General features: G+C 40.8%; 2 protein-coding genes across 5 annotated transcripts in view; one reads left to right on the top strand and one right to left on the bottom strand.

The window, feature by feature from the left end:
• The window catches only part of ddx42 (DEAD (Asp-Glu-Ala-Asp) box helicase 42), a 49895-nt gene extending 24121 nt beyond the window's left edge, over positions 1 to 25774 (bottom strand). Inside the window, exons 1-8 of one of the 4 annotated variants that reach the window (XM_052038443.1) lie at positions 25646 to 25774; positions 23418 to 23645; positions 18324 to 18483; positions 15160 to 15221; positions 13303 to 13339; positions 10528 to 10674; positions 9240 to 9344; positions 4052 to 4171 (exon numbers count right to left, since the gene is read on the bottom strand). In XM_052038443.1, coding sequence (XP_051894403.1) covers positions 4052 to 4171; positions 9240 to 9344; positions 10528 to 10674; positions 13303 to 13339; positions 15160 to 15221; positions 18324 to 18483; positions 23418 to 23638 — 852 coding nt within the window. In that variant the 5' untranslated portion in view covers positions 23639 to 23645; positions 25646 to 25774. Of the gene's footprint in view, positions 1 to 4051; positions 4172 to 9239; positions 9345 to 10527; positions 10675 to 13302; positions 13340 to 15159; positions 15222 to 18323; positions 18484 to 23417; positions 23646 to 25217; positions 25396 to 25456; positions 25516 to 25551 lie in introns of those variants that run through there. The other 3 variants (XM_052038441.1, XM_052038444.1, XM_052038442.1) reach the window with 3 other exon arrangements.
• A 48-nt stretch (positions 25775 to 25822) lies between these two features.
• The window catches only part of strada (STE20 related adaptor alpha), a 54704-nt gene continuing 53228 nt past the window's right edge, over positions 25823 to 27298 (top strand). Inside the window, 1 exon segment of the mRNA XM_052038445.1 lies at positions 25823 to 25887. The gene's annotated coding sequence lies outside the window, so the exon portion shown is untranslated.

Below are 27298 nucleotides of genomic sequence, written 5' to 3' on the forward strand. Positions count from 1 at the left end.
ACTTGGCAGAGAGGTTTCTACATGAGGACACAGATTTAAGTACAAGAATTTGAGGGGAGCTGAGGAATTTCTTTTCAGCTAAACAAGCAGTGAAATCTGGAACTCAATGTCTGAAGAGACACTGATCATGATTAAAAGGTAACTGGAAGAAGCATCTAAAGAGCTATAATTTACAAGGCTGCAAACTAAGAGCTGGGAAGTGGAATAACCCCAATGGGTTTTGGTCAACGAACAGCCTCCTTCTGTGTTGTAAATCTCCACGATTCTATGAACATCCTGAACCTTCACTTGCTCAGTTTGTGGCCAATCTGAATCTGTAGGTTACTACATTGGCCAGCAAGGCCCTGACCCATTATTGCATCCTCCAACATGTCTGCCCATCCACTCTGCAGCGTTGGCATGGTCTTGGGCTGAAGTGTAGCAATACATTAAGGAGCAGCATTGTCAGATGACGATCCCTGGAATGCAACTTCAAGCACTCCAATTTAAGATTTATCAGCAATTGCAGTACAATATTGTTATTATAGAAACAGATCATGAGGCACAATCACTAGGTAGGAAATTAAAGGCCAAACTGTTAGAAGAAAAATTGGCACATAAATCTGTATGTATATACTGCTGTACATATTGTGAGGAACTGCTGTGGTGCAGGCAGTCACAACAAATTATCCAAGCCCACCACAGACTTCCCCTCAAAATGTTTTAAGAACTTGGAGAATCATTAATTTTGGCTGGGAACAATACTGAAGGTTGTGAAACCAAGGAAGATACTGACCAACCAACCACATTGGTTGAGCACCAGGCTCAAGGGATCAACAGCAGACTTCTATCCATATTGCATCTGCTCCTAAATTATACTTCTCAAAAATTGTCACTGTTGTTCATGTCAGCATTGGCTCACTTGTAGTGCACGGAGAGAAACAAAGGACTGCAGATGCTGGAATCTAGATGAAAAACACTATGATGCTGGAGGAACTCAGCAAGCCAGGCAGCATCCATGGAGAAAAGCAGGCGGTCAACGTTTCGGGTCAGGACCCTTCTTCAGGACTGAAGATAGGAAAAGGGGAAACCCAATATATAGGAGGGAAAAGCAGAGCAGTGATAGGTAGACAAAGGAGGGGAGGTGGGGTGGGCACAAGATGGTGATAGGTAGATGCAGGTAAGAGATAGTGATAGGCAGGTGTGGAGGAGGAGGGGAGAGCAGATCCACCGGGGGATGGGTCAAAGGTAAGGAGGGAAAAAGGGGGTAGAAAAAAGAGATAGGCTAGGAAAGGGAAGAAAAGGCATGTTCGGGAGTGGGGGGGGGGGGGGGGGGGGGGGTGGTTGTTGGGATTACTTAAAGTGGGAGAATTCAATCTTCATGCTGTTAGGTTGCAAGCTTCCAAGACAGAAAATGAGGTGCTGTTCCTCCAGTTTGCTCTTGGAATTCTCCTGGCAGTGGAGGAGGCCAAGGACTGACATATCTGAGATGGAGTGGGGCGGGGGAGTTGAAGTGACTGGCAACAAGGAGATGCAGATTGCAGAAATGGGCTGTTTTGTAACTTTCTGTAACACAAGGAGAGCATATCAAATTTTAATCTAACCTCAAGCAACATGAGAAATGACCTTCACTGAGATTTCCTTTTTCACAAATACCTGATATCTCAGAGTTTGGAAACACTAACATTTCCATGATCAAATATTAAGACCAATTGTCCTAGAGTTTAAAAGATTGCAGCTACCAGTCATGTAATTCCAGAGCCTTCCCCCTGTTGTCTGCACGGGTGGTTGCAATTCAATCTATTTATTCAATGCTAGTAAATCAGCTACAATGATTTCCCACTTCTGCACTGTTACCATCAGACCTATGAGACACTCCTGAGGAGCAAGAGAGGCAGGGAGGGAGGGAGGAGTGGGAAAGGCTGAGAAGAAGGGAGGGGGCGGCAGGAAGGGGGGGAGGGCAACAGAAGGAAAGGAAGAAGCGAGAGAAGGGTGGGAATGGCAAGGATTGGCTCAATGCATTCTAAACCAGCACAACAGAGCATCTCTCCCTGAATTTACAGAAAACATGGGTGAGAATGGCTCACTGATCAACTGCAAATGGGTAAAGTTCCAAGTAAGTCACCACAAGACTGCAGGTTTTTATTACCAGGTTTGACTTGGTAATAAAAATACCACAATGGTTTAAACTAGGACTGATAAGCTATAATGCATTGTGTTATATTTATAGGCTAAGTAATTAGACTACTTGAATATAATTACAAGAAACACCATATAAAGAAGAAATTAAATATGGCAAGGCAACTGTATCCAGAGAGTTTGTGGGTGCTTGTGAGTGTGGAGACCGAGGACGATACCTCACAGCAGCTGGAGAGCAATTTGGAAAGGGTGGGAGTAAATCCAGCTGTGGTCCATGCTGAACCAACACCATCATTAGGAAGCAGAAGGAGGTCCAGTGCAAAGGTTATCAGGAGTTAGTCTCTAAATTAAAAAGCAGGATATTAACTGTGAGCTCTGGACTACTATCCAAAAAAAGTGTGCAAATCAGCATAGACAGACAGATCGGGCGAATCAGCACATAGCCACTCTCACCACCAGTTGTACCAAAGGTACCCACTTTAGTACTATGTTATACTCTTTGATGTTGTGGTAATTTATTAAAGTTGAAATAAAACTTTTGTGTGAGACCATCCTCCTAGTCAAACCAAAACCAAACAGTAAATCCAGTTGGGAAAACTTTCAGTTTCTGCATCAAAGATACACAAATAAATGGTTATGGAGATAGTGGACACATAGTTTGTCATCTTCCAAAAATTCCAGATTTTAAAATGATTCCCACTAAAGGCAGGAAATGTAATTCCATTACTTAGGGAAGGAGGGACAGTGAACTACAGACCAGTCAGCCAGACAACAAGAATAAGAAAACTGCAAGAATTTGTTGTTTAAGGAAGTGGCAATAGAACATTTGGAGAATAACCACAGCATTTTGCAGAGTTAATATGGATTTATGACAAATTTATTGGGATAATTAAGGGTAAACCAGTTGATGTGGTGCATTTGGACTTCCAATAGGCCTCCAATAAGATGCCATGAAAGAGCTTGTTAAATAAAGTTCAAGCACATAGTATTAAGAGTAATTACTGGCACAGCCTAAGGATTTGTTAAGTAATTTTTAACTCGTGAAAGAATGAAAAGCATTGGTGTTTGGAGACATAGGTGCCCTCGTACATTTATCACTGTTAACCTGCCCCTGCAGGCACATTAAGCCATTAATTACTGCAAGAGTATTCGAATGCAACAGTAGAGACAACTTGCTCCAATTATATATAGTTGAGATTGTAATTAAAGTTTGTGCATGTGTCTGGTTTGCTTACACAAAGGAGGATATAGTTGTTAATTAGCGAGTTCAGTGAAGGTTCACCAGACTGAATCTTGGAATGGTGAGTACGTCATATGAGAAGTTATGCGGACTGATTCTGTACTCTCGAAATGTGAAAAATTCTTATGGGGGTTCACAGGGGAATGCAGACTGGATGTTTCCCCTGGCCTGGGTGTTTAGAACCAGGGGCCAGTCGCAATATAAGGAGTCAACCATTCAGGACAGAGATGAGGAGAAATTTCTTCACCCAGGTGGTGGTGAATCTTTGGGATTCCCCACCCAAGAGGGTAGTGAAGGCTGAGTATATTTAAGAAGATTGTTGATATAGTTTTAGATATTGAGGGAATCAAGAGGAATGGGATTTGTGCAGGGAAGTTTCCTGAGGTAAAAGGTCAGCCACAATCTTACTGAATGGTGCAGCAGGTACGAGGTGCTGAATAGCCCACTCCTGCTTCTACTTCTCTTGTTTAATTTCCCTTGTTTAATTTCCCTAAAGCTCATTCAGTTGTCAGACAGTCTTTTATTTCATCAATTTACCTGATGTTTCACTTGTTTTATATTAAGATGTCTTAAAACTGATTAATATCTTGAGTGTAACAAACAAAATGAAAATTAAAATAAGAACATTCTATAGCATTTGTAATGCCAGTAGTAATGCAAAGCAGGACGATGCAAGTGAGACCAGTCTCTTACCTGACACTGTATAGGTGTAGGCTGTGTGTATTCTGACTTTCGGATCTGGTGCATCAGCTGCTCATCAAAGCCGAAATGAGCGAAGCTGCTACAAGGTTTGGGAGGGTCAGCACCAGAGACCTACAGAGGAAGACAGCCAATTCTGTTGAATACCCTTAAAATTAAATTCTGCTCTTAAGAAATTCAGGTAGAATACCCAAGAATGAAAAAAAAACTTGTCAAATCTTTTCTCAATTAAATGTTTACAATTATACATGATAACTTCTGAAAACTGCACATCCAAAACATAAACAACTGCAGCAAAAGAAATGAGGTACAATGTAACAAACTAAGCAATGTAAAGGTACACGTGGAGCTATCAACTTTTTGTTAACAACAGGAATCATGTTTATGAAGGTTTAAACCTTATTCTCTCTTCTCTCCTCTGCCATCAGGTAGAAGATACAGGAGCCTGAGGGCATGTACCACCAGGCTTAAGGACAGCTTCTACCCCACTGTGATAAGACTATTGAACGGTTCCCTTATACAATGAGATGGACTCCGACCTCACGATCTACCTTGTTGTGACCTTGCACGTTATTGCACTGCACTTTCTCTGTAGCTGTGACACTTCACTCTGTACTGTTATTGTTTTTACCTGTACTACCTCAATGCACTCTGTACTAACTCAATGTGACTGCACTGTGTAACGAATTGACCTGTACGATAGGTATGCAAGGCAAGATGTACACTGTACCTTGGTACAAGTGACAATAATAAACCAATACCTGCATTTTTGTTTCTCCAGTTGAAGTTCAACATTACTGTTGCAGGTTAAATGGAGGCATTCTGCAAAGCATTCACTGGAATAAATGCATTCAGTTTTTTCAGTGTAAAGGAGCTCATGTTGTGACCGCGAATGCAGTCTGCGCTGCACGACACTGTCTCATGATGAATGGTTCATGATGAGACCCTGGATAACTTGGACCATATTTTTGGAGCCACTTCTCAGTGACAGCAGATATTGATGATTAAATTCACCATCATCTTCAATGCATCAGCACATCCTTTGGTAAACTTAAGATCAAGACCTCAGCCCTGGCACGAAATTTATGGTCTATGGGGCAGCAATGATCCCTGTCCTCTTATATGTTCTGACTATCTACAACAGGCATCTCAAGGCAATGGAAAAATACCACCAAAGCTGTATCTGCAAAATCCTCCGAATTCACTGGAAGGATAAGTAAACCATTGCCAGTGTCCTCTTCCAGGCCAACACCCTCAGCATTGAGGCCCTAGATTCTCCGTTACTTATGTGTCAGGTAGGTCAAGTGGTTCACATTTCAAGGCTCCCAAAATAGACACGCTATCCTGAACTCTGCCACAAGGGACAGATGAACAGATGAAAAGACTCAAGGATGTGCTCAAAGCTTCCTTGAAGTGCCACATCCTCACCGACTCCTGGGAATCTCTAGCCCATGACCATCAGAGTAGGAGAATTTCGGATGGTATTGAGAACCTGAAAGCCATCCATCAGAAGCACACCGAGGCCTGTGTGAATGGCCCAGGAAATTGCCTTAGCCCAACCATTCACAATTTTGATACTGTGCTTGATACAGGGCTGAGTTTTCATTCAGTTATCTGCTCCATCATTAAAACTGCCTTTGGCTACATCCATAACATTGCCCAGTCTGTCCCTACTTCAGCTCATTCTGCCTAAATCTGTTATTGCTAGACTACAACATTGCCCAGTCTGTCCCTACTTCAGCTCATTCTGCCTAAATCTGTTATTGCTAGACTACTTCAATCCTCTCCTGCCCACCCTACCATCTACCACTCCAATAATTCATCCAAAATTCTTCATATCATGTTCTCCTCTTTTATTTGTGTTTGCTAATCTACAGGACATGGCCTCTGTTTTGAAATCCTTTGCTTAGAAGTACCCCTATGGGCTCTCCTTCACTCCTCTCTCCAAACCCGAACTATTCTCTGCGACATCTTTCAGTCCTACAAACATGTTAGATCTCATCATTTAATTCTGGATTTTTGTAGTTAATGGAGTTTACTTAAGCCATCATTATCTTTTAGCTGCCTTGGCCATACATTCCAATTCTTTCCCTGGAACTCCCTCATTAAAACCCAAGGGTGATCAAATCTTTGGCTCCCTTTCCCAATATCTGTTTCTGTAACATGGTTTCAAATATTGGTTTGATAATATTCCTGTTAATTTCTTTAGGACACCTCATTAAGTTGGAGTTATATAAATGCAATTTTTATTTATTGTTGGAGTTATGGAATTTTGTACTGTCGTCACAATGAAAGTTTCACCATCAAGGCACGAAGATGAAGAATGGCACCTGGGTAATGCTGTAATTGGGTTAACGGTATTGTGGAACTTTTTTGTTTAAAATTTGTTCTCAGGTTTTGAATGTCAACAATAAGGATGGCATTTATTGTCCATTGTCAGTTGGGCCTGAATGGAATGGGTTGTATACAATTAAAAGTCAACTATGTGGATGGGTCTGGAGTTACATATATGTCAGACAAGGCAAGGATGCCTTGAAGGACAGTAACAAACAAAAAGCTAGCTTTTTAACAACAATCTGGTAGTGTTGTGGTTACCACTACTGATATGAGCTTGAATTCAATTCCAGGTGTTTAACTGCTTGAATTTAAATTTTAGCTGCCACAGCGAAATTTCAGTATGTTTCACTGCGCCAGCCTTTTCAGTTCACAATTTCACCTTGTTACAAAACCAAATTAATTATCTTTGGAGGACTTCATTTCTACAAAGTACCAGAAAACAATAATGTAAGTTTTTCTGTATCAATATGAGCAGGTTTATGGCAGAATTTAGAAGTAGACCTGATGTTAAGGAACACGCAAGAAAAATTAAACCACATTGTAGTTGACCTCAAGCTGCATGGCACAGGCACTAGTTGTCAGAAAATACATTTGGAATTTCTTATCCCAAAATCTTTTTTTGACACTATTGATTCTAAAATTCTTCCATATATTTGGCAGAATAAAAACCTGAGGTTAAGTAAGAAATATTTACAAAAACTAAAAAAGGATGGTGGTATGGCCCTGCCTAACTTTAGATTATATTATTGGGCAATTAATATCAGATATTTAATTTTTTGGATACAACATTTAGATGTAATTCAATGTCCCAAATGGGTACACCTTGAGCATCAATCAGTACTTGTATTTTCATTAGTTTCTACTTTAAGAGCTTCACTCCCTTTTGCACTTAACAAATTAAGTAAACATATGACTAACCCAACAGTGAAACATACAATACGAATATGGTTTCAATTTCGTAAATTTTTTGGATTGAATAAATTTAACTTGTCAAGTCCCATTCAATCTAATTTTTTCTTTCAACCATCCAGAGTTGACTCAGCTTTTTCTATATGGAAAAGGAAGGGAATAGTATGTTTTTGTGATTTATTCATTGGTAACTGTTTTTCATCTTTTGAACAACTGTCTAATAAATACAATTTGTCTAGATCACACTTTTTCGATATTTGCAGATTAGAAATTTTTTAAAAGCTACTACACCCTCTTTTCCGACACCATACAAAACTGAAATTACGGAAAAAATTCTAGGTCTTAATCCTTATCAAAAGGGCTTGATAGCATAATCTATGATTTAATTATGAAAATATGTCCAGAATCACTGGACAAAATTAAGAATGAATGGGAAAGTGAACTCCAGACATCTTTACCTACAGAGACATGGAAGAAAATTCTTCATTTAGTTAATACATCTTCAATGTGTGCCAGACACTCTTTGATACAGTTTAAGGTGGTTCACAGGACCCATATGTCCAAAGATAAGCTAGCCTGTTTTTAATCACCATATAAATCCTATATGTGACAGATGTAAATCAAATGTGGCTTCTCTGACACATATGTTTTGGTTCTGTCCTCTTTTGGAAAAATATTGGAGAAACATTTTTAATGTTATCTCAACTGTACTGAATATTGATTTACAACCTCACCCTATCACTGCAATTTTTGGATTACCAACGATAGAGTCTGGCCATTTATCTGCCTCCGCTAACCGTATGATTGCCTTTGTTACATTAATGGCCAAATGATCCATTTTGCTTAAATGGAAGGATCCAATACCCCCTACTACTTTTCAATGGTTTCTCTCAAACCATATCATATTTAAACTTGGAAAAAATTAGGAGTGGTACTGTTGATCCTTCACTTAAATTTGAAGATATTTGGAGTCCATTTATTCAATGTTTCCACATGATATAGATCCCTTTTCAATAACTTTCCAATTTAGAGGAACAGAGTTGACGACATAATATTGCTCTGTTTCTACTGAGAAATTTCAGTCCAGTCTCTTTTTTTTTCCTTTTTTTTTGTCTTTTGTTTTAAATTTTTTTCCAGTTTGGTTTGATATATTGTTTATAATTTTTCTTATTGATTTGGGGATTTTTTTTCCTTTCTTTTCTATACACAATAAATCTTTTTCTTTCCTTTCTTTTATATTATATTCATTTACTAAGAGATCGTGGGATCTACAGTTTTTTTTTATATTTTACTATTCTTTATGATTATCTATGCCATGATTGTACATGTAATACAAAGAGATGAGGAGAACAATCATCGATGTATTAATTTGGAAACTAATAAAAAGATTGAAAAAGAAAGAAAGGAATTTCTTAAACTAATATTGTTCATGTGACATACACAAGAAATGCATCACTGAAGGAAACTAACAATGGGCTTATTAAATTCAGAGTGTAAGGTGTTCCAATGCAGGAGCTGAAATTACATCCTGTTGTAGCAACATTTTCCAAAAAAAATGCATCAGGCATTACACATTTTCATTACACATTAAAATCATGAGGAGGCTTAATATGATTGGCAAATACAAGTGGCAAATTTTGATCAAAATAAAGGATAGTAATTACACTGATAAAAACTTTCATTTTGCCATGTGCAGAATGGGAAAATAGCCTTCGAAAAACATGATCATTCAGATAAGAATAAACCGGTCAGAACAAACATTCAACATTTTGGTCACCGGCACCAAATTCAACTACTGCTGTAGGATTACGCAATCATTTCAGTTTGGAAATAAACTGAAATTTTCAATCAATAAAAAACACTTCTTGCTACTGAATTCCGTAACTCACATCAACATAAAAATATAAAATGTTAGTAGATGAAAGGCCAGACTTACTCTCAGATTCAGCTTCTGCCGGAGTTCTGCTAGGGGTATGAGTGAAAGCTTTGCCAAGTCTTCATGTTCAATGTAGAAATTCTTTTCAAATGGCTGGTACTCTATCTAAAAGGAACCATAAGTTATTGGCCTTTCTGGCTTGTTTTAACAAGTTAAAAATGGTAAATGACCAATATCTGAGAAATATTTATCTTTCTACAAAAAAATGTTTTCTTCAGTTCTCTTGATGTGATGCAGTTCTGCAATAACATTCAATGATTTTATATACTGACTCAATTTCAAAATATTATGGAAGAACAAAAGGACCAAGCATACTGGGACCTTGACTGTGGCTGAAGAGGAGACAAAAATCTCTGTCAAAACCCCAGCAATCTCCACCCTTGCCTCTCTCGATTACCTGGGATGGAGTCCATCAGGCCCTGGGGACTTCTCTATCTTAATGTTCTTCAAGACCCCAACACTTCCTCCTCCTTGACATCAACATATCCTGGGATATCAGCACACCCATCCCTGATCTCGCTGTCCTCCATGTCCTTCTCCTTAGTGAATACTGATGTAAAGTACTCATTTGGTACCTCACCCAGTTCCTTTGGCTCCAGGCATAAATTTCCTCTTTTGTCCTGGAGTGATCAACAATAAGGATGGCATTTATTGTCCATTGTCATTTATTGTCCAGGAAAACATTGGTCCTGAATTCTGGCCAGCTGGCCTTTAAACGATTCCCACGTCAGATGTGGACTTGCCCAATAGCAGCTGCTCCCAATCTACTCTCCCCAGCTCCTGCCTAATACTGTTGTAATTAGCCTTTCCCAATTTAGCTGAACTGCTCGTAATGTAACTTTCTGAATGCTCCACAAGTTGGGCAGGGTGTGAGCAGTCAAAGTGGTAAAGAACATCGTTTTAAATAAATAATTCAACTTTTCACCTCAACAGCTGTCAGAAAGTTAATATATACTGTAGGTGCAGACTCCAGGAAAGTTGGTGAAAACCTCAGACATTTGCAGGGACAATGAATGACATTCCTGGGACAATGAATGACATTCCCCAGGGAGTGCACACATCTTGAAAATACTTAACCCTTCCACAAGTATACTTCCTAGTATAATACTGTAAAAAAACAAGGATGAGTAAAAAAAATCTAATAAAAACAAGAGAATCCAACTATTCCATTAAACAGGATATAATCAAAGGGCACAAATGCCAGACACTCGTGTCCGGAAGGCTCACATTCAATTCATCCTGATGACATACGCTATATGGCTTGGAATCTCTTCAGATTTCTACTTACCTCACTGTGGTCAATGGGAGGCAATGGATCAATCACTTTCTTCAGTGGAGGTATGGGATTGCCTTCACTATCATAGTCAATATCATCCTCCTCTTCCTGAACTACACCAGCATTAGGATTTTCAGCCATGTACCGAAAATAGGCTTCCTGCACATAAATGTAATCCACAAGTCAAACTGGAGAGGGAACGTAGCATTACTCATTACACTAAGCTTTTCACAAACCTATATCAATTCCCTTGAAAATACAAGGACGTCAAAGTGTTCACTAAATGGATCAATATGACTGAGAATATCCAATACATAATAGCTAGAAATTAGATACAAAGAATTTGAAAGGGACTCGCACTGAAATTAATCTGAAGTGCCAGGTGGTTGCCCCAATACACTATGTGGTCATCAACTTCTGTTTTCTAAATGTACTTCACATACAGACAGAGAAAGCCACCCTATTAGTCTTTGTGATTTCTGAGCACTGTGTTTGTGCCTTGGACAGATTTTCTTTCCTGCTTTTTGACATTCATGTGCATTTTTGTGTTCTCTATCTTTTCCCCACTAATTCATTTTCATCCACAAATTTCACCCATTCTCTCTTCAAAGACATTTTTTTCACTCCTTATTAGTTAGTAAATTGGTGCATGTACATAGCAATGTGGAATAAAAACTTGTTCAGGTTATGGAAGATCAGCATCAGTGTATCATTTCCCTGTGTTCATGCTCTTCTAGTGACAGAATCATTTGATTCTCAGATTTGGGATGCTGACAAATATCAGAAAAACATCAGCACAGAAATACCTATAAATCAGTTACTGTAAACACCAGCAACTTTTATTAAAAAAAACAAGCTAGTACCTGAGCTTAGTATTGCTCTGGTGCCACTGCAATCAATGGACATCCTTAAATATTTTGGATCCACTTAATATTGGTACAATGCAAAGGACAATTTTTTTTTCATTCAGTTTATAATAAAAACATATTGATTTTAGTTCCTATCCATTATATTACCTTACAGTTATTCACTTATTTCTTTGGGAATTCACAATCGTGGAGTTACATTTTCTACTAACTTAAAGTCACCACAAATCTATTTCAGGCAGCGCTGAATTAACACCAGCATTTTCCAATTTTCTTTTTTTTCTTTAACCAATAATTTCTATAGTTCTGTAATTTCCTCCCTTTGCCACATTCTCCACTCATCCACTACTTTCCTAAGGTATGACTATATCTTCTCCCCTTCACATTCCTCTCTTCACCCCGACAATCTTTCCTTTTTCTTTGCTCTACCCGTCTTTCTCTTGGATTCTTCTGCACGCTCACTACCTTGAGTCCCTCCAGTTCAATATCTTCCCCCCCCACCCAGTTTTTCCTGCCTGCCTCATTTTTCTCACTAGCCTCTCCTAATTTTCTCATTCCCTCATATCATAGTTGTATACCTGCATCATTTCTCCCCAACTGGTAAATGAGTTGGAACTAACTAACCCCTTCCCAGTCATCTCCACCCCTCCCCCCCAGTCTGAACCATCCTCTCTCTCTCTCTCCCACTCCCCTTCACTTCAGCTATTAGTCTCATATAAGCCTCTTTTCTCTTACTAAAGAGTTCAGTTATTATTTTCACAACTTGACTTTCCCACTTGACCCTACTCACCTGACCTTAGCTCACCCTTTCATCCAGCTCCCTCTGTTCACCATTTGTGTTTTACTTGCCTCCCATTTCCTACTTCATTCTCTCTCTCTCTCCCCCTTCTAACTTCTCCATCTTTCTCCTTCCTCTCCCAAATTGTTTTCTTCATTTTTAACATGTATATTCTTATATGTTCACCTCTTTCTACCTATTTCTGTAATCAATGTATGGCATTTGTTTGAAAAGACATGGCAGGGTAGAGGAAGGATTGATTCATTCTCCTAAGAGATAGAAAACCAGCTAATTAAACTACTGTCTTAAATATATGCAGCAGGAATCAACTGTACCTTTAATTACACCTACGATTACACAAATGACCAAAAGCCATATCAGAAACTGCTACCGGTATTGAGAGAGATACTATTTCCTCAAAAAACTTGAGAAGCAACAGTGGGGGAAATTGCATAGCAATTGCATTAATAGAGCCCTCCAAAATATAAGGAATGTCGTTTAGGTTAGCCCATCAAGTCTTTACTCTGAAAAGACTCAATGTTGTGAAGAACAATATTTTCGTAAAAACCTGTTAGAATTCCCAGTTAAAAGTAACAAGACACTTTCAGCCATTTCAAATATTCAGGATTTTTCCTTCCACTGCAGCCTAGAGTTAGCACCAAGTCATTGATATGGTTCCAAGTTAATATGTGTAGCACTTTCATAAGGCAAAGAATTATTTTCAATGATGACTGATAGCATGGTCAAAACATTTCACAGAAGAAAGTGGTGCATTAATAACTGTAAATGTAGGGAGCTGGAACAAACATATGAAAAATGGGTTAATTCTGCTGTAATTACCAATTTTGTGCACAGTTAACAGCTGATCCTAGCCTTTCCCCCTACCCCATTAGATGTTCTGGCTGCAAGGCAGTCATCCTGCAAGAATGATTCAGACAACAGCAGGATAGCAGAATCCACTTCGATCATGCAGATGCACACAATAGAAAAACCTCACGACATGACTAAGTAGAATAAGGCAGGTTGTGGCTACATACCAAGAATTGATCCAAACTAAAGACTACAGTGGATACACAACAATTTGAATTATTTGCTTAATATATTCTTTTTGGTATATGCAAGAAAGACAGTACAAGAACTCACATGGTCATCTTCCTCTTCAATGTCATCCCTTATACCCCTGTAAAAACAAAGGGAAAAACCAACTCCCTACAAGTGTTCAACAGACCCAGCGTGAATGCAGCAAAGCATGAAATGATCACAGTGTGAATACACCTAGAAGTTCCTACTTTCTTGAAAATCTTTTACACATTGTGTTCCTGTTCTAAAATCAGAGACAAAATATAAAACTGACTTTTGTATTCACAAATTTTCCAATAACATGGTCATTTCCATGTGGCATTTTTAGGAATAAACTGACTTTAACTATATAAAGATGTATTCTACGAAATAATTCCAGCAGACTACATTTCTTTTGTTTAATACAATGCCACGCCATATAAGTAATGCAAAATATTCTTAAATAACATCAATTACTGCAAGGGTTAGGTGCAGATGCAGGAGCTAATATTAGATTTCACAAATGACTCTCAAATCAAAACAAATCCATCTATGAAGTGTTCTTGAAGCTAATTGTTTTTAGTCAACTGCCGATATTGGCAGCAGTAATCTGACTCCTTTCAAGTGATCACATTCAAGCTGGTATGTTTTCTACCTCGAGTCAGTATTTAATTTGCGTGTCAACACTTACTACCATTTTTCTGCAAAGATGGTGTTCTCAACTATCATTGCTGCATGGTTAAACCAGCATTAGTACTAACGTCTGAGGGAATGTTAAATAAGATTTATAGATTATGTTTATATTGAAATATTCAAACTTAGCTTCCTGACTTCAGCCCAACAGAGTCAAAATCTGACTCTCAGAAGGTTTACAGCAATACCTATATTATCATTTCGTGGGTCTGCACAGAACAACACATTACATTGCATTGTTTAAGTTTAAATAAAGAACCCAAAACAGATTAGAATAATGATGCACAATGCAGGTTATTCTGATACATTGATCAGAAAAACAGCATTTTTTTAATGTTGAACATTAACACAGCTTGGAGAGAAATATTTTCTTTATAAATACCCATCTGTTCCATAGGAATACCTCTACGTGGGGAACCCAAGCATAAACTAAAGACAATTAATCATCAATAAGGAAGCCACAGAATATAGTTAGAGAAGCTTTAAACTCTTAAGTGGGACCTAGGATACTTTCCTTTGGTCCCATGACCAAAATGCATGAAACATCCTAGTGAAATTGACAGTTTTTAGGAAAATTTGCATTGGGAGTTTTTACTTTACACTTCATATAGAAAAGCTTCAAGTCAGCACTTTTCTACCAGTTCTGCATCTTGCTAGCACCATATTATGAAGGACTGATGGATTCAAGTCCCACAGTTGACGATATTAACAATATCATCAATGATTCACCAGCTGAATCATTATCTATGTTTCCTATATTTTGCCCCATAGCTTGCCTTACTTTGAAATTTTGGCGAGAAATTCAGATATCAAAAAATTGCAAATATTTGTTACTTATTTTAAGTTTGAGAAAAATTTTTCAAAATTCCAAGGGCCACACTATCACTATCAATGGCACATTACCTACTTGGATATAACATGAAAGGCTATTGGGCTCATCAAGTTTATGCTGGTTCTCAAAGTTTTCCCATCAGTCCCATTCAGCCACTTCTGTAGGGCAGTGAAAGAACTTAGTCTATAAAAGTATTTTGTTTCCCTTCTGATTTTAATAGTTTGGCCATTTTCTGCGATTAGTTACAAATTGGGCTGGAAGAGAATGGCCAACTTTGTCTTGCTTTACTTTTTCCAGTAAGATAGTCAAGGTAAATTGATTGTGGGATAAGTGAATTGTAAAGCTTGATTACTACAACAATGTAATTACAAATGAGCTTGTGCAAAATTAAGACTTAAAATAGAAATGGTTCTTACTTGGCATTTTTCTTCTCGCACTCCTTTTCATCAAGTCTTTTTATATCTTTTGCTGCTTGGTCCTAGAAAAAAACAAGGTAGTTCAATGGAAATCACAACTGTTCCAGTTCTGGCTATCAAATGATTTGATGCATCAGTTACATCAATGAATTTCATTCAATTTAAACAAAAGTAGATGATTCTTGACAAGGTCAGTTGCCATCTGTTTACTTTGCCCAAATTCTCCCCAATACCAGGAACATTAGCTCCTTAGTGGTCTAGTGCACAGATGCCCATCGCTGTTTACCTTATCCAAATCAGTGGGCTGCATGTACGATGACAAATATCAATATGAAATGTAGAGGATGACTGTACCCTCAGAATACCAAATTCAACACTATAAAACTGAAAACAATGCAACATAAAGATTGCATTGAGAATGCTTCCCATCCTTTAGTCCTGCATTGTTACCAGTCATTTAATTTCTTTTGTATCTGTTTCAAGAAAATGAATTAAAACTACTAAGGTCCAAGTCTTCTCATCCTCAGTAATATGTAAAAATGGAATAGTGGAGAACATCAATTCTTGAGAAGAGATTTAAATACTTTATAAAGTCATAGAGCATAGAAAGAGGCCCTTTGGCCCACCTTGTCCATGTTGACCATCAAGTACTCACCAGTATTAATCCCAAGTACCAGCACTTGGCCTATGGCCTTCCATGCCCTGGTAATTCAAATGCTTATCTAGGTACTTCTCAGATGTAGTGAAAGTACCTGCTTCCACCATCTACTCAGGCAGTGTGTTCCAGATTTCAACCACCCTCTGGGTATAAAAATTCTTCTTCAGATGTCCTCTAAACCTCTTACTCATTAGCCTAAGCACATGCTATCTAGATTCTGACACCCTTGGTTTGGCATTAAGAAGGTTTTAGATGTGGATAAATCAGAAGGGAATAATGACATGTAATCCAGTCGCTTTGAGAGACAAGGGTGGAGATTTCCTGGAGCCCCAAGAGAGATTTTCAAATCTTCTTTGACCACTGATGAGGTGCCAGAAGATTGAAGGACAGCAAAAGTGGTTCCTCCAGGGATAGGGCAAGTATTTACAGGCTGGAGAGACTTGTGTCAATGGTAGCAAAGTTATTGGAAAATTTCTAAGGGACAATATTAAGCTACACTTAGAAAAGCAGGGATTGTCAACATTACTTTGTTGGTAAGAAATGCCTTCTGACTAATTTGATTGAGTTTTTCGAAGATGTAACTAAATGTATAGACGAGGGCAGTGTAGTTGATGTAGTCTACATGAACTTTAGTAAGGAACTTGTCAAAGTCCCAGAGGGAAAGCTAGCCCAAAAGGATGGAGACCATGCAAGGTAAATTGGGAAATTGGATCCAAAATTAGTTTGGTAATAGGAGACACAGCGTAACCTGTGGAGGGTTGCTTTAGTGATTGGAAGCTTGTGACTACTGATGTAATTTAGGGACTGATACACAGAACCCCACTGTTTGTTATATTAAGAACTTAGATGGGGGACCTTGATGTGCAAGTCCAAAGATCCCTGAAGGTGTCAGCACAGTAGCATAGGTAGATGGTAAAGATGATACATACATGACGTTACCCTTCATTAGCTGGGGCATAGTATATAACTACAGGGAGGTAATGGTGCCGCTTTATAAATCATTGGTGAGGCCACACCTGGAATACCGTGTGCAGATTTGGATGCAACAGCACAGACAGGACATGATTACCCTGCAGACAACGTTGCCTGGGAGAGAGCGTCTCAAAGCACTGCTTAACCAAAATCTAATAAATATTAGCAAGCACAGAGGTGAGCGGTTAACGGACCTTGGTACAAACTAGAATACTGGCAGAATTTTGGTTGACTTTGAATGCCCAGAATCAAAATTGCTTCAGCACAAAAGGCCATTTGAGAAATGGAGTCCATGCCAGTACCTGGTGGAGTCAACCTGCAAGTCCCATTCACCTCTTTCCCAAAAGCCCTGCAAATTACTCTGTCCAGTGCCTATCTATTGTCTTTATGAAGACACTGATTGATTCTGTTTCCACCACTCCTACAAAACAGAACATCATCCAGTAGCCATGAGTGCTGCACTGCATCTTTGTTAGCACTAGAATAATCCAAAGATCACAAATACATGTGTGAATAGGACTGCCAACATTCACAGATTGTCTAGGAGTTACCCAGAATGAAATATTATCTCCTGGAGATGACTGAGAGAAATCCAACAATAAACCTCCATCAAAAGTGCTGACACAGATATACAAGGAGGGGAAGGTAGCATATAGCATGTCTGTATTCATCAGACAAGGCAACGAGCACAACAGTTGGGATGTCATGTTGCAGCTGTACAAGATGTTGGTGAGACTGCACCTGGAATATTTGTGCCGTTCCAGTTGCCATACTATAGGAAGGAAGCTAGAGAGGGTGCAGAAAAGATTCACAAGGATGTCGCCAGGACTAGAGGGCTTGAGTTATAAGGAGAGACTGGATAGGCTGGGACTGTTTTCCCTGAAGTGAAAAGGTTTATAAAATAATAAGGGGCAGAGATGAGATAGATTGTCATAGTCTATTTCCAAGGCTGGCTTGGGTAGGCTACTGTAGGATGGAATCATGTAGGAGTAGGATGCTGAAAGATGGAATCATATAGCAGTCTAAAACTAGAGGCATAGGTTTAAGGCGAGAGAGTAAAGATTTAAAGGGGACCTGAAGGGCATGTTTATCACAAAGAGGATGGTGGGTGTATGGAACAAGCTTCCAGAGGAGGTGATAGAGGCAGGTACAATTACAAAGTTGAAAAGACATTTGGACAGCTCTTCTAGCTGCACCACTGTACCATCCATAATCATGTTCATTTCTGGTGAAACTCATGCTCATTCAGCTTCCACTTCATGAAATAATGAAGTTTTGGGCAGCCTGCAGCTAATATTAAATCATAGTGTAAATTAACTCATTTAAGGGCCATGAAAAATGGGAATAAATTACAATAACTTAAGTGCTGGTCTGATATTGAAATGCAGTGGGAAATTCTCACTTGCCACAGTCTATGCTTTCACTGTACAACCAATGGGTGTTGATAAAACTCGAAGTGTTCAAGTATATGTTGTAAACATCAATTACCACAACCAAATTAAAGTAAACAAATTAATTTAGAATTTCAAATCACCTCCACTTCAGCCATATATGCATCCAAAGGGTCCTCTTCACTGTCGTCAGAGTCCTCAGCTTTACTAGAGAGCTGCTGTCTGGTTGGAGAGTTTGCTGCAGGTATGTACGGCAAGTCAACATTGGCTGAGCTGTCTTCTTCATCATCATCTTCAAAATACCTAGAAGCCCCAGGAAATAGTGTAAAGATTTCTAAATACAAGCAACAACGGAAGTGGATGAAATAGAACTTAATATAAACTTTTCATTTGTTGAAATTACACAGGAGAAAAAATACTTATTGTCATTTTAATTTATATTAGATTTGAAGCAAAGGAAATCCATCATTAAACACAGGATTCTGTAAACTTGTTTGAGAACAACCCACATGTGTTGATAGGGACCAGTGTGATTAGTGCACAGGTGGAGCTGTGGAGTGGAGGGGGGATTGGTGGGGGGAGTTTGGCCTGAGCTGAGGACCAGTGTGGTTAGGTGTGTGGGTGGAACCAGGGGATAGGGAGTGGAAATAGAGGTGTGCAGCTGAAGCCAGGGTCCAGTGTGGTTAGATGGGTGTCCTGATAGGGGGCCAGTATTGTTAGGTGTATGGGTGGAACCTGAGGTTGAGGACTGGAATACCTGGGATCAGTGCGGTTAAAGACATGGGGCCTGTTATAATTAGATGTGGCTGGAGTCAGGGATGGGTGTAGTGAGATGTGTGGGCAGGGCAGAGGAATCCGTGCAAACAGGTATGCAGGTAGATCCAGGGACTAGTGTGGTTTGGTCTGGGTGGGTGGAACCAGGGACTGATGTGATTTGGTATGAGAGTGGAGTTGGGATCTGGGAACACAAGTGTGCAGCCAGAGCCAGGGACTGGGAATGTAGTTAGGTATGTGGACAAAACCAGAGTCAGGGACTAGTGTGGTATACCATCATCACCAGGGGTTGGGGATGTGGTTAGGTGTGAAACTGGAACCAGGCACCAGGAACAGGTCCTGTTATAGACCTGGCTCAAGAGCGTGGGAATCTAGGAGGGAGGCAGGGAGCAACAGTGACAGACCTGAATGAACACTGTTCCAAGATCATAGCTGGAAAACTAGTATGATTTAACATTGATGCTACCACCCTAGGTAAGATAAAGATATAATGGACAGGAGATAACCGGTTTAAAGAAAAAGGTGGTGAGTACACCTGCTTCTGGAGGGGCAACGCAGAAGAGGAAGAATCTGCACAGACAGAACTTTGCCATGAGGAAAGAGCTGGTCAAGCATTGCAGTGACTCACTGCAGAATTAGTGAATGTCTATGACCCTTTGGCTCACTCTAACATGGAATCAATAAACTATGGTCATTAATGAATTCACCCAAACTCTTTAAGACCTTAGATGAGACCAAGATCTTTTATATTGAGAAAACCCACATCCGCATCTCAAAGGGAGAAAGACTGCTTTTCCTGGTGTCTTCAACACCAGGGTAAGGAGCGCAACCCCCTGGCAAAGTGAGATTGGCAAGGATAGAGTAGGGAAGGCTAACTCATCAGAGCGACAAGCATAATACATCATGGCAACAATCCTTGTACAAGCACTGGCACCTATTAGATTGTATCATCATCCCAACGAGGGATGACAAAGGCTTCACCCATTATATCACAGGGACCAATGATAATGGATTCACCACAGGCTGATCTGCTCTGTTATCCCCATTAACCTGGCCCCAAAACACCAGCATCAACAAAAATGTTGACAGAAGATGACCAGTGCTATAGTCCTCAGGGACCTCAAGATGTTGGCTTTTCTGCAACTGCACATAAAACAACCTCATCAGAGACATATGGGCAGTCACTGTCACTGCAAGGAACATTTTGAAGACCTCCCCATCTGAAGAAAGAATCTTAGGAATTATAAGAAAATAAGGAAAGTCTGTAATACGGTCAACTTAAGTGTCATACAAACTGGAAAGGGATGATGGGAAAACAGGCCAATAGTGGAGGTGGCTTAAAGGTCATGTTAGATGAGCAGAACAGTCATTAGAGCAGGGAAGTGTTTAGGATACAGGACATAGTCAGGTGGAGCAAAAGGTACACAAATGGAGATTGTGAGAAAGGGCTAATTGCAAGAAAACTAATCATTAGGTGGGCAGAGTCACAACAGAAAAACAAGACCATAAATCAGAGCACTCATTTGCAGGGAGAATGGGTGAAACTGCTGTCTGGCAAAGGCAGCAAAGTCTCATTTGTCATTTTCTTGGTGTACTGTTCTGATCTGAGCCGTAATTAAGAGGGCGACTGGGGCCCACGTGAAAGCTAGACTCAGGGTGCAGGTTAAACACATAAATTTCTCCAACATCATCTGAGATACTGTCCTTGATATAAGCACACTCGATTCCATCCTATAGCAGCCTATCCAAGCCAGCCTTGCCACCATTCCAGACCAGCCAGAGATCTTGAAGTCATGGGCATATGCCAATTAAAAAATAATGGCCTCAGGAGCTGAGGCTATCCATACTGAAACCCAAAAATTCAATGGTGAAAATCCTCAGTCATCAATCCAGAGCCTCATCGCCTATATCTGAGAAGAGTAAGATATTCTAAAGAACCTCGCCGATGCTACAATCATGACCACCTCTAAAAAAAAGACATGCCTGAGTTTCTATAATACAGAGGGGTCTTTCTACTGTCTGCCACAGGGAAAATCATCTCCAGAGACCTCCCCAACTGCCTCCTGCCAGTAGCCAAACAGCTGCTCCCCATATCACAGTATGGATTCTGTCCATCCAGAAGCACAGTGGGTATGATCTTCACAGCATGGCAATTCCAAGAAAAATCCAGGGAACAGTGCCAACCACTATATATGTCCCTTTCCAACCTCACCAAAGCCTATGACTGCATCAATTGATAGGGAACCAAATTCAGCTACCCACAGAAAGGATAGATAGTAAGAGGCTTTTCCCCAGGGCTGAATTGGTGGCCACAAGAGCACATAGGTTTAAGGTGCTGGGGAGTATATATAGAGATGTCAGGGGTAAGTTTTTTTACTCAGAGAGTGGTGAGTGCGTGGAATGGGCTGCCAGAAACAGTGGTGGAGGCTGATACGATAGGGTCTTTCAAGAGACTGTTAGATAGGTATATGGAGCTGAGTAAAATAGAGGGCTATGGGTAAGCCTAGTAATTTCTAGGGTAGGGACATGTTCGTCACAGCTTTGGGGGCCGAAGGGCCTGAATTGTGCTGTAATTGTTCTATGTTCTATGGGAATTTCTCATTTCTATTTAGGAATTTAAAAAACATACAATTTTTAAAAACTTTTCTGGATGTGTTCTGAGTCTCTTTGTAAATATAGGAATAACGAACCATCTGACACTGGGAGACAGAACAAATCTAGAGAAGTGAAAGGCAATTGATTTTAAATTAGTGGCAAGAAAGGTACTGGAATCTTTATAAAAAATGCAATAAGTATACTAAAGCCAAAAATATAATGGAGTTATCAGCAAGGATTTCAAAGGGGAAATCATTTTTTGCCAATCTTACGGAATTTAATGAAAAAATAGAGTAGAAAAGTAAGATACAATAGATATGGATTCTCAAGGGGTTTTTGATGACAAATATCATGATTAAGATTGTTGTATGTGTGAAGCAATTAAATCTAAATCACCTATGAACCTCCAGGACTCCATTGATCATTATCTGAGATCTTAAGCTCTGAAGTTAACTTTCCTAGTTTTAGAGCAATGTGCACAATATCAGTTTTCTTCCCTGTGCCCTTTCCCAAGCCAAAGTACCTCCAAAGCAGGAGAGTGACAGACAGTGCTTACAAATTGGGCTGAACCAGTGCTCTATGCAACTGCAATTCCATCTTTCTAGTTGAACATCTGGAGCACCCAAATATTTTGAATCTGAGGTACTTGGAGGTGTGTATGTGGAGCCTTATGAATTCTATATATTAATTTTCCTTTCCCATTCAATACCTCAAGCTACTGATATACATCTTGTCACTATGATTGAGGATTTATGCATGAAGGAAGTAATAAGACTAAGATCAGCCCATTTCAAACTTCCAAATTACAAAATTCAGAGAACAAACTACAGGTCATATAGTCATGCAGCATGGAAACAGGCCCTTAACTGGTGAGATGAATCTAAATGCAAATGAAAACATGTTGCCTGGACTTTGTGGGTTCGTTTTAACATGAAAATGAAACAGCAATAATATGCCATTTTGCTTCTTGAGCCTGCTTGACCTTTCAATAAGATCTTGGACTCAACTCCAGTTTCTTGCTGCAATTCTCCAACAATCCAAAAATATTTTTATTTCAGCCTTGATTAAGTATACCAAGGCTCAGACTCAGTATCCACAGCATTCCTGAGAAGTGAACTCCAAAGATTTACAACCTTCAGGTCATCCCAGTATCGCTTTATCCTGAAACTAGGCTCCCTAATTCTAGGTTCCTTCACCAACCTAGAACCAGTCTAATTCAACATCCTTGCACTAAAGGCCAACATTCCATTTGCTGAAAGGCTGCGTGTGATTTCTGGCCAGCTATTCAGACAGTTTCTTCATTACATTAATGGTTTCAACCTCACTTCACTCTCCAATATGGCACCGCTTAGTCTTATACTATTCCTTTCATATTCCCACTGAATATCTTCTTTGCAAATTTCCACATTAAAAACATTTTCCACTTTTCAGCATCAGCAGCCTTCTCTGAAACTGGTTTGTTTTTTTCTGTCTGGAATTCTCTTGTTTTGAATTATCAAAACTAAGCAGATGTTGAATCCCTAATATATCGAAAATATATGCATATTATATATAGCTCATTTCTGGTTTGCATTGGTGTATAAATTCAGGTGTCTAGCTTGCATTACAACTACCTTCAAGTATAGGTATTATCTATCGTAGTCTTGCAATGACAAATGAGATTTAAACAAAAACACATTACACAAGACACACAATATACAACTAAAAATATAAGGAAGGAAATTCAAATCATTTACATTTATTTGAGTTTAAATTGGAATTTCAAAGAAGTCAGAAATTCTCTTGCTCCTACAAGTGATGAGGTTATTTCTTTCACATTTTCCCCTCTAAGTTGTGTTCTCAATCTGCAAACAGCATAGAATACTCACGCATTTTCTTCATCAAAGTTTGGCCGCTTAGATCCCACCTTATAGAAGCAGGGTGTCTGAGCAGGTTGGGTTTTCCCATAACCTCCTGTTGGGCCCAGCGAACCGAATACGGAGTGTGCTGCCTTTGGTAGTTTTGGTTCTTCCTTCTTCCCAGGTGTAATAGCAAAACCACCAAAACCAAAGCCCCTCTTTGCACCACCGCCTCCTTTATTCCAATTCATTGTTTAGCTGCATAAACATAAAACAAGAATTACAGGAACTCTGTAAATCTTTCAACCCAAAGATTCATCTTACAGATGGCAGATAGAAAAAGACTCTTCAGTCCATTCAACTTGTCCTTCACAATTTCAGAACATTAGAAAATCAACAATGCCATACAAATGAGAAACTACACAACAGCTGTTCACCAGAATGTAAATCTGTTAAGAAAATAAAATTCTCAATGCAGTCACATCATCAGGATATTTGACCACTAACAATAGAAGCCTATGGTTATATATGGAGATTGCAGTAATCAAGGCTGCTGGTAGTAAGCTAAATATATAGCTACAAAGTACTCTAACATTATATTTTATGAAACTATGTGACATTTTAATACTACTTGCAGGAGCAGAGCATTGATACATTAAGGTTCCTGACCAAGCAACAGTATTGATTTGAGTCACATTCTTGATTCTCAGGGTTTAGTTCAGTTACAAATAAGAGAGTCATGTCTACTAGTGATCCTGCTGGGTGGTATTTCTCCTCTTGCGTTTTTTGTTGAACACCTTGGAAATGTGATTGCTGTTAAATCAGGGACCAGGATGGGCACTTGGGTGTTTGGTTTTTCTATAGGTCCAACAATGTCAAATATTATCTCTTTAGTGCTGATGTGTTACATATTTGTTGTGGAACCTACAGTATCATTTTCCTTTCCGACCCTTGCCTACCTTATGCTGGCTGCAGGGGTAGTGGTGCTTGACAGAAAGTGACACCTTCTGTTCGACCATCAATCTTATATTGCCTCATCATCTCATGAGTGACTGGCTTTTCGCTCTCCATCCATTTAATTTCTTGCAGACTCCAATAGCAGGCATTTTCCTCATGCACATTAGATGCATGAAGTACTTTATTTCGTCTTTTTTGGAACAAATGGGAGATCAGGGATAGAGGGACAATCACGGCAGTGGAGTTGAATAGGCTTGAGGGCAGAATAACCTATTCCTGATAATATTTAGTTTCTCCATACAATGCAATATTGGTTGGATTTATGACGGCTATCCAACAATGTCTCATGTGTGGTTTCTTCGTGTCCTTTCATGCAACAACGTCAGGGTCCAGAAGCAATAGCAAAATATTGGAAGGAAGATTATACAAGATTCCTCCTCGTACTGATAGGTGTTGATTAATGTCATAATTAGTAACATTTGTGCATTATTTGGTTTGCATTTTATCTTTATTTCAGTTATTCTTTTTCTGGTAGGGCTCAGTTACTTGAACAAGACCATTAGTTATAAATTAGGCCTCGAGTACTCCCGATAAAACGAAAACTAAATAGACAGTGAAATAATAAATCATCGAGGGGAGGGGAAACGCTGCCGGGAGGGGGAAGGGGGCATGGAAGAGCAGCCGGCGGGGTAGGGAGTGGGGGGCCGCAGCTGGCGGGGGGAGAGGGAGTGGTGGGGGAAGAGGAGGTGGGAGGGAGACTGTGTGGACCAGGGGGTGGGAAGCAGACCAAGCACCCCTCTAGGCCTTGGACAGGAGCAGGCCCGAGAAGCCTGGCCACTGGGACCACCACATCGCCGGGATTGTGCACCTTACCCAACAGTCGGCCCGAGTCGCTGCGGGAGGGTGGGCTGGCGGCACCGCGACCGTCCGCCCGCCCGTCTCTCCGTCCGCCCCGCCGCCCCGGGCCCGCGCACACCAACCGCCGCCCGCCGCGCATGCGCACTGCCCGCCGACCCACGGCGAGCCGCCCGCTGCTCCACACGGACCCGCCGACCGAGCGACCGAGCCCCGGACCCCCGCCCCTCTCCGCCCTCACCGCGCCGCCAACTTACAAACTCCGACAACACTTCACGTCGCGATTAAATCGCGTGATGTCACTGGGTCAAAGGGCAACGACCCCCCCCCACCCCCGAAGGCGTTTACTCACAGTGTCGCCGCCAGCGCTGAAGTAACGGCGGCGGCTTTGCGGCGAACGGGCGGCCGCTTGTTATTGCGGGGAAGTGAAAAAACAGGAAAATAACCTAAACTCCGACTGTATTCGGCGACGTCACCAGCGACCGTCCGAACCAGCGGCTCGACCAGCGGGAAGAGTCTATGATTGATTGCTGAACAGTCCAATCACAGACCAGGATCGTGCTTCCCCGGCTCGGCCGGGATGTCAATCGGAGGGAATGCACCTATAGGATGGAGCGGAGGGGGCGGGACGTCCGGTGCATGTCCCCGCCCCTGTAGGAGAGCCGGCCGGAGCGGAGTGTGGAGTGAGGTGAGTGAGGGTCGGTGCGATGGGGGCTGCCTGCTGCCGGTCAGGGGCAGCGAGCACTCCCCGTGTTCGCGGGCCAGCGGCTGTGTGAGGAAGCGAGGCCGCAGGCTGTGGCGGAGCGGCGGTCGGTGGGCTGACGAGCGCTGGTAGCGCCCGGTTAGTTCGGCCTGTGGGGAGCGGGGCCGCAGCCGGGTTGCTGGAGAGACGCTGCTCATGGCCACAGACGGAGCTGGGTTAGGGCCCAGCCCCATCCTGGCTGACTGACTCCGGTGCAGCACTGCGGGAGGACAGCACAGGCGGAAATGCGAAACCCAGGCCTCGTTTGTACCGTCCGGGGGGGTGGCTGGTGGCTGGAAATCAGGGTTGCAGAGAATTATTCCTAACAGGATCAAACGATTTCACCTTTGTGATATTTATTCTGTAGCCTGACTATGTAAGCAGGCCACCTAGTCACTTTCACGTTATGGTTTGTGGAAGTTTTGTGTGCATGTCGGCTAACAACATTTCTGCGTACTTGTTGGCTGCAAAAGTGGCTTTTAGGTGCCCTGATGTTATTGAAAGATACGACTTGAACTGTGTATTTTTTTGCGCACTCTTTTATTGCAGCAAAATGATTGAAGTGATTTACAGGTGTGTGGTCAAACCAATGTTGATACTGAGGAACATGAGCAGATAATGATGTAGAGGGGATCTGAGGGAGAATTTTTTCCACCCAAAAATTAGTTGGAATTTTGAATGCTATGCCTGAGGGGATAGGGAGGCAGGTACGCTCTGTCCTCTGATTTTCTGCACCACTGATAATGGGAAAAGTTTCTTGCTACCTCTTCCATCTATGCTGCTCATAATTTTGTGTATCTCAGTTGGGTCCCTTTTCAGCTTCCCCTGCTTCCCCCAAGGAAAACAAACCCAGCCTATTCAGAGTTGCCTCACGACTGAGAAGCTCCATCCCAGGCAACATCCTGGTGAATGTCTTCTGCACCTTCTCCAGTGCGATCACATCTTTCCTATAGTGTCATGGCCAGAACCGTACACAGGGCCCCAGCTGTGGCCTAACCAATGTTTTTACAAAGTTGTACCATAACCTCCCAGCTCTTATTCCATGCTAATGAAGGCAAGTATCTTGTACGCTACCTTAACCACCTTATCTATAGGTGGTGCCGTCTTCAGGGATCCTTGAACTTGTATATCAAGATTCCTCTGTTCGTAAATACTCCCTCGAAGCCTGCTCTCATTTTGTGTAACCTAGGTGGTGGTATCGTGGGCCGAAGGGCCTGGTACTGTTCTTATTAGTTACCCCAAAATCCACCTCGTCCTATCAGCATTAAATTCCACCTACCTTGATGTCATACTTGGTCAAGCTCTGCCTTGACCTCAAGGGCAGTCACTTGCGTGTACATCAGTTCCAGGTCTCATT

Source organism: Pristis pectinata, chromosome 25 (assembly GCF_009764475.1).
Source record: "Pristis pectinata isolate sPriPec2 chromosome 25, sPriPec2.1.pri, whole genome shotgun sequence".
Lineage (NCBI taxonomy): Eukaryota > Metazoa > Chordata > Chondrichthyes > Rhinopristiformes > Pristidae > Pristis > Pristis pectinata.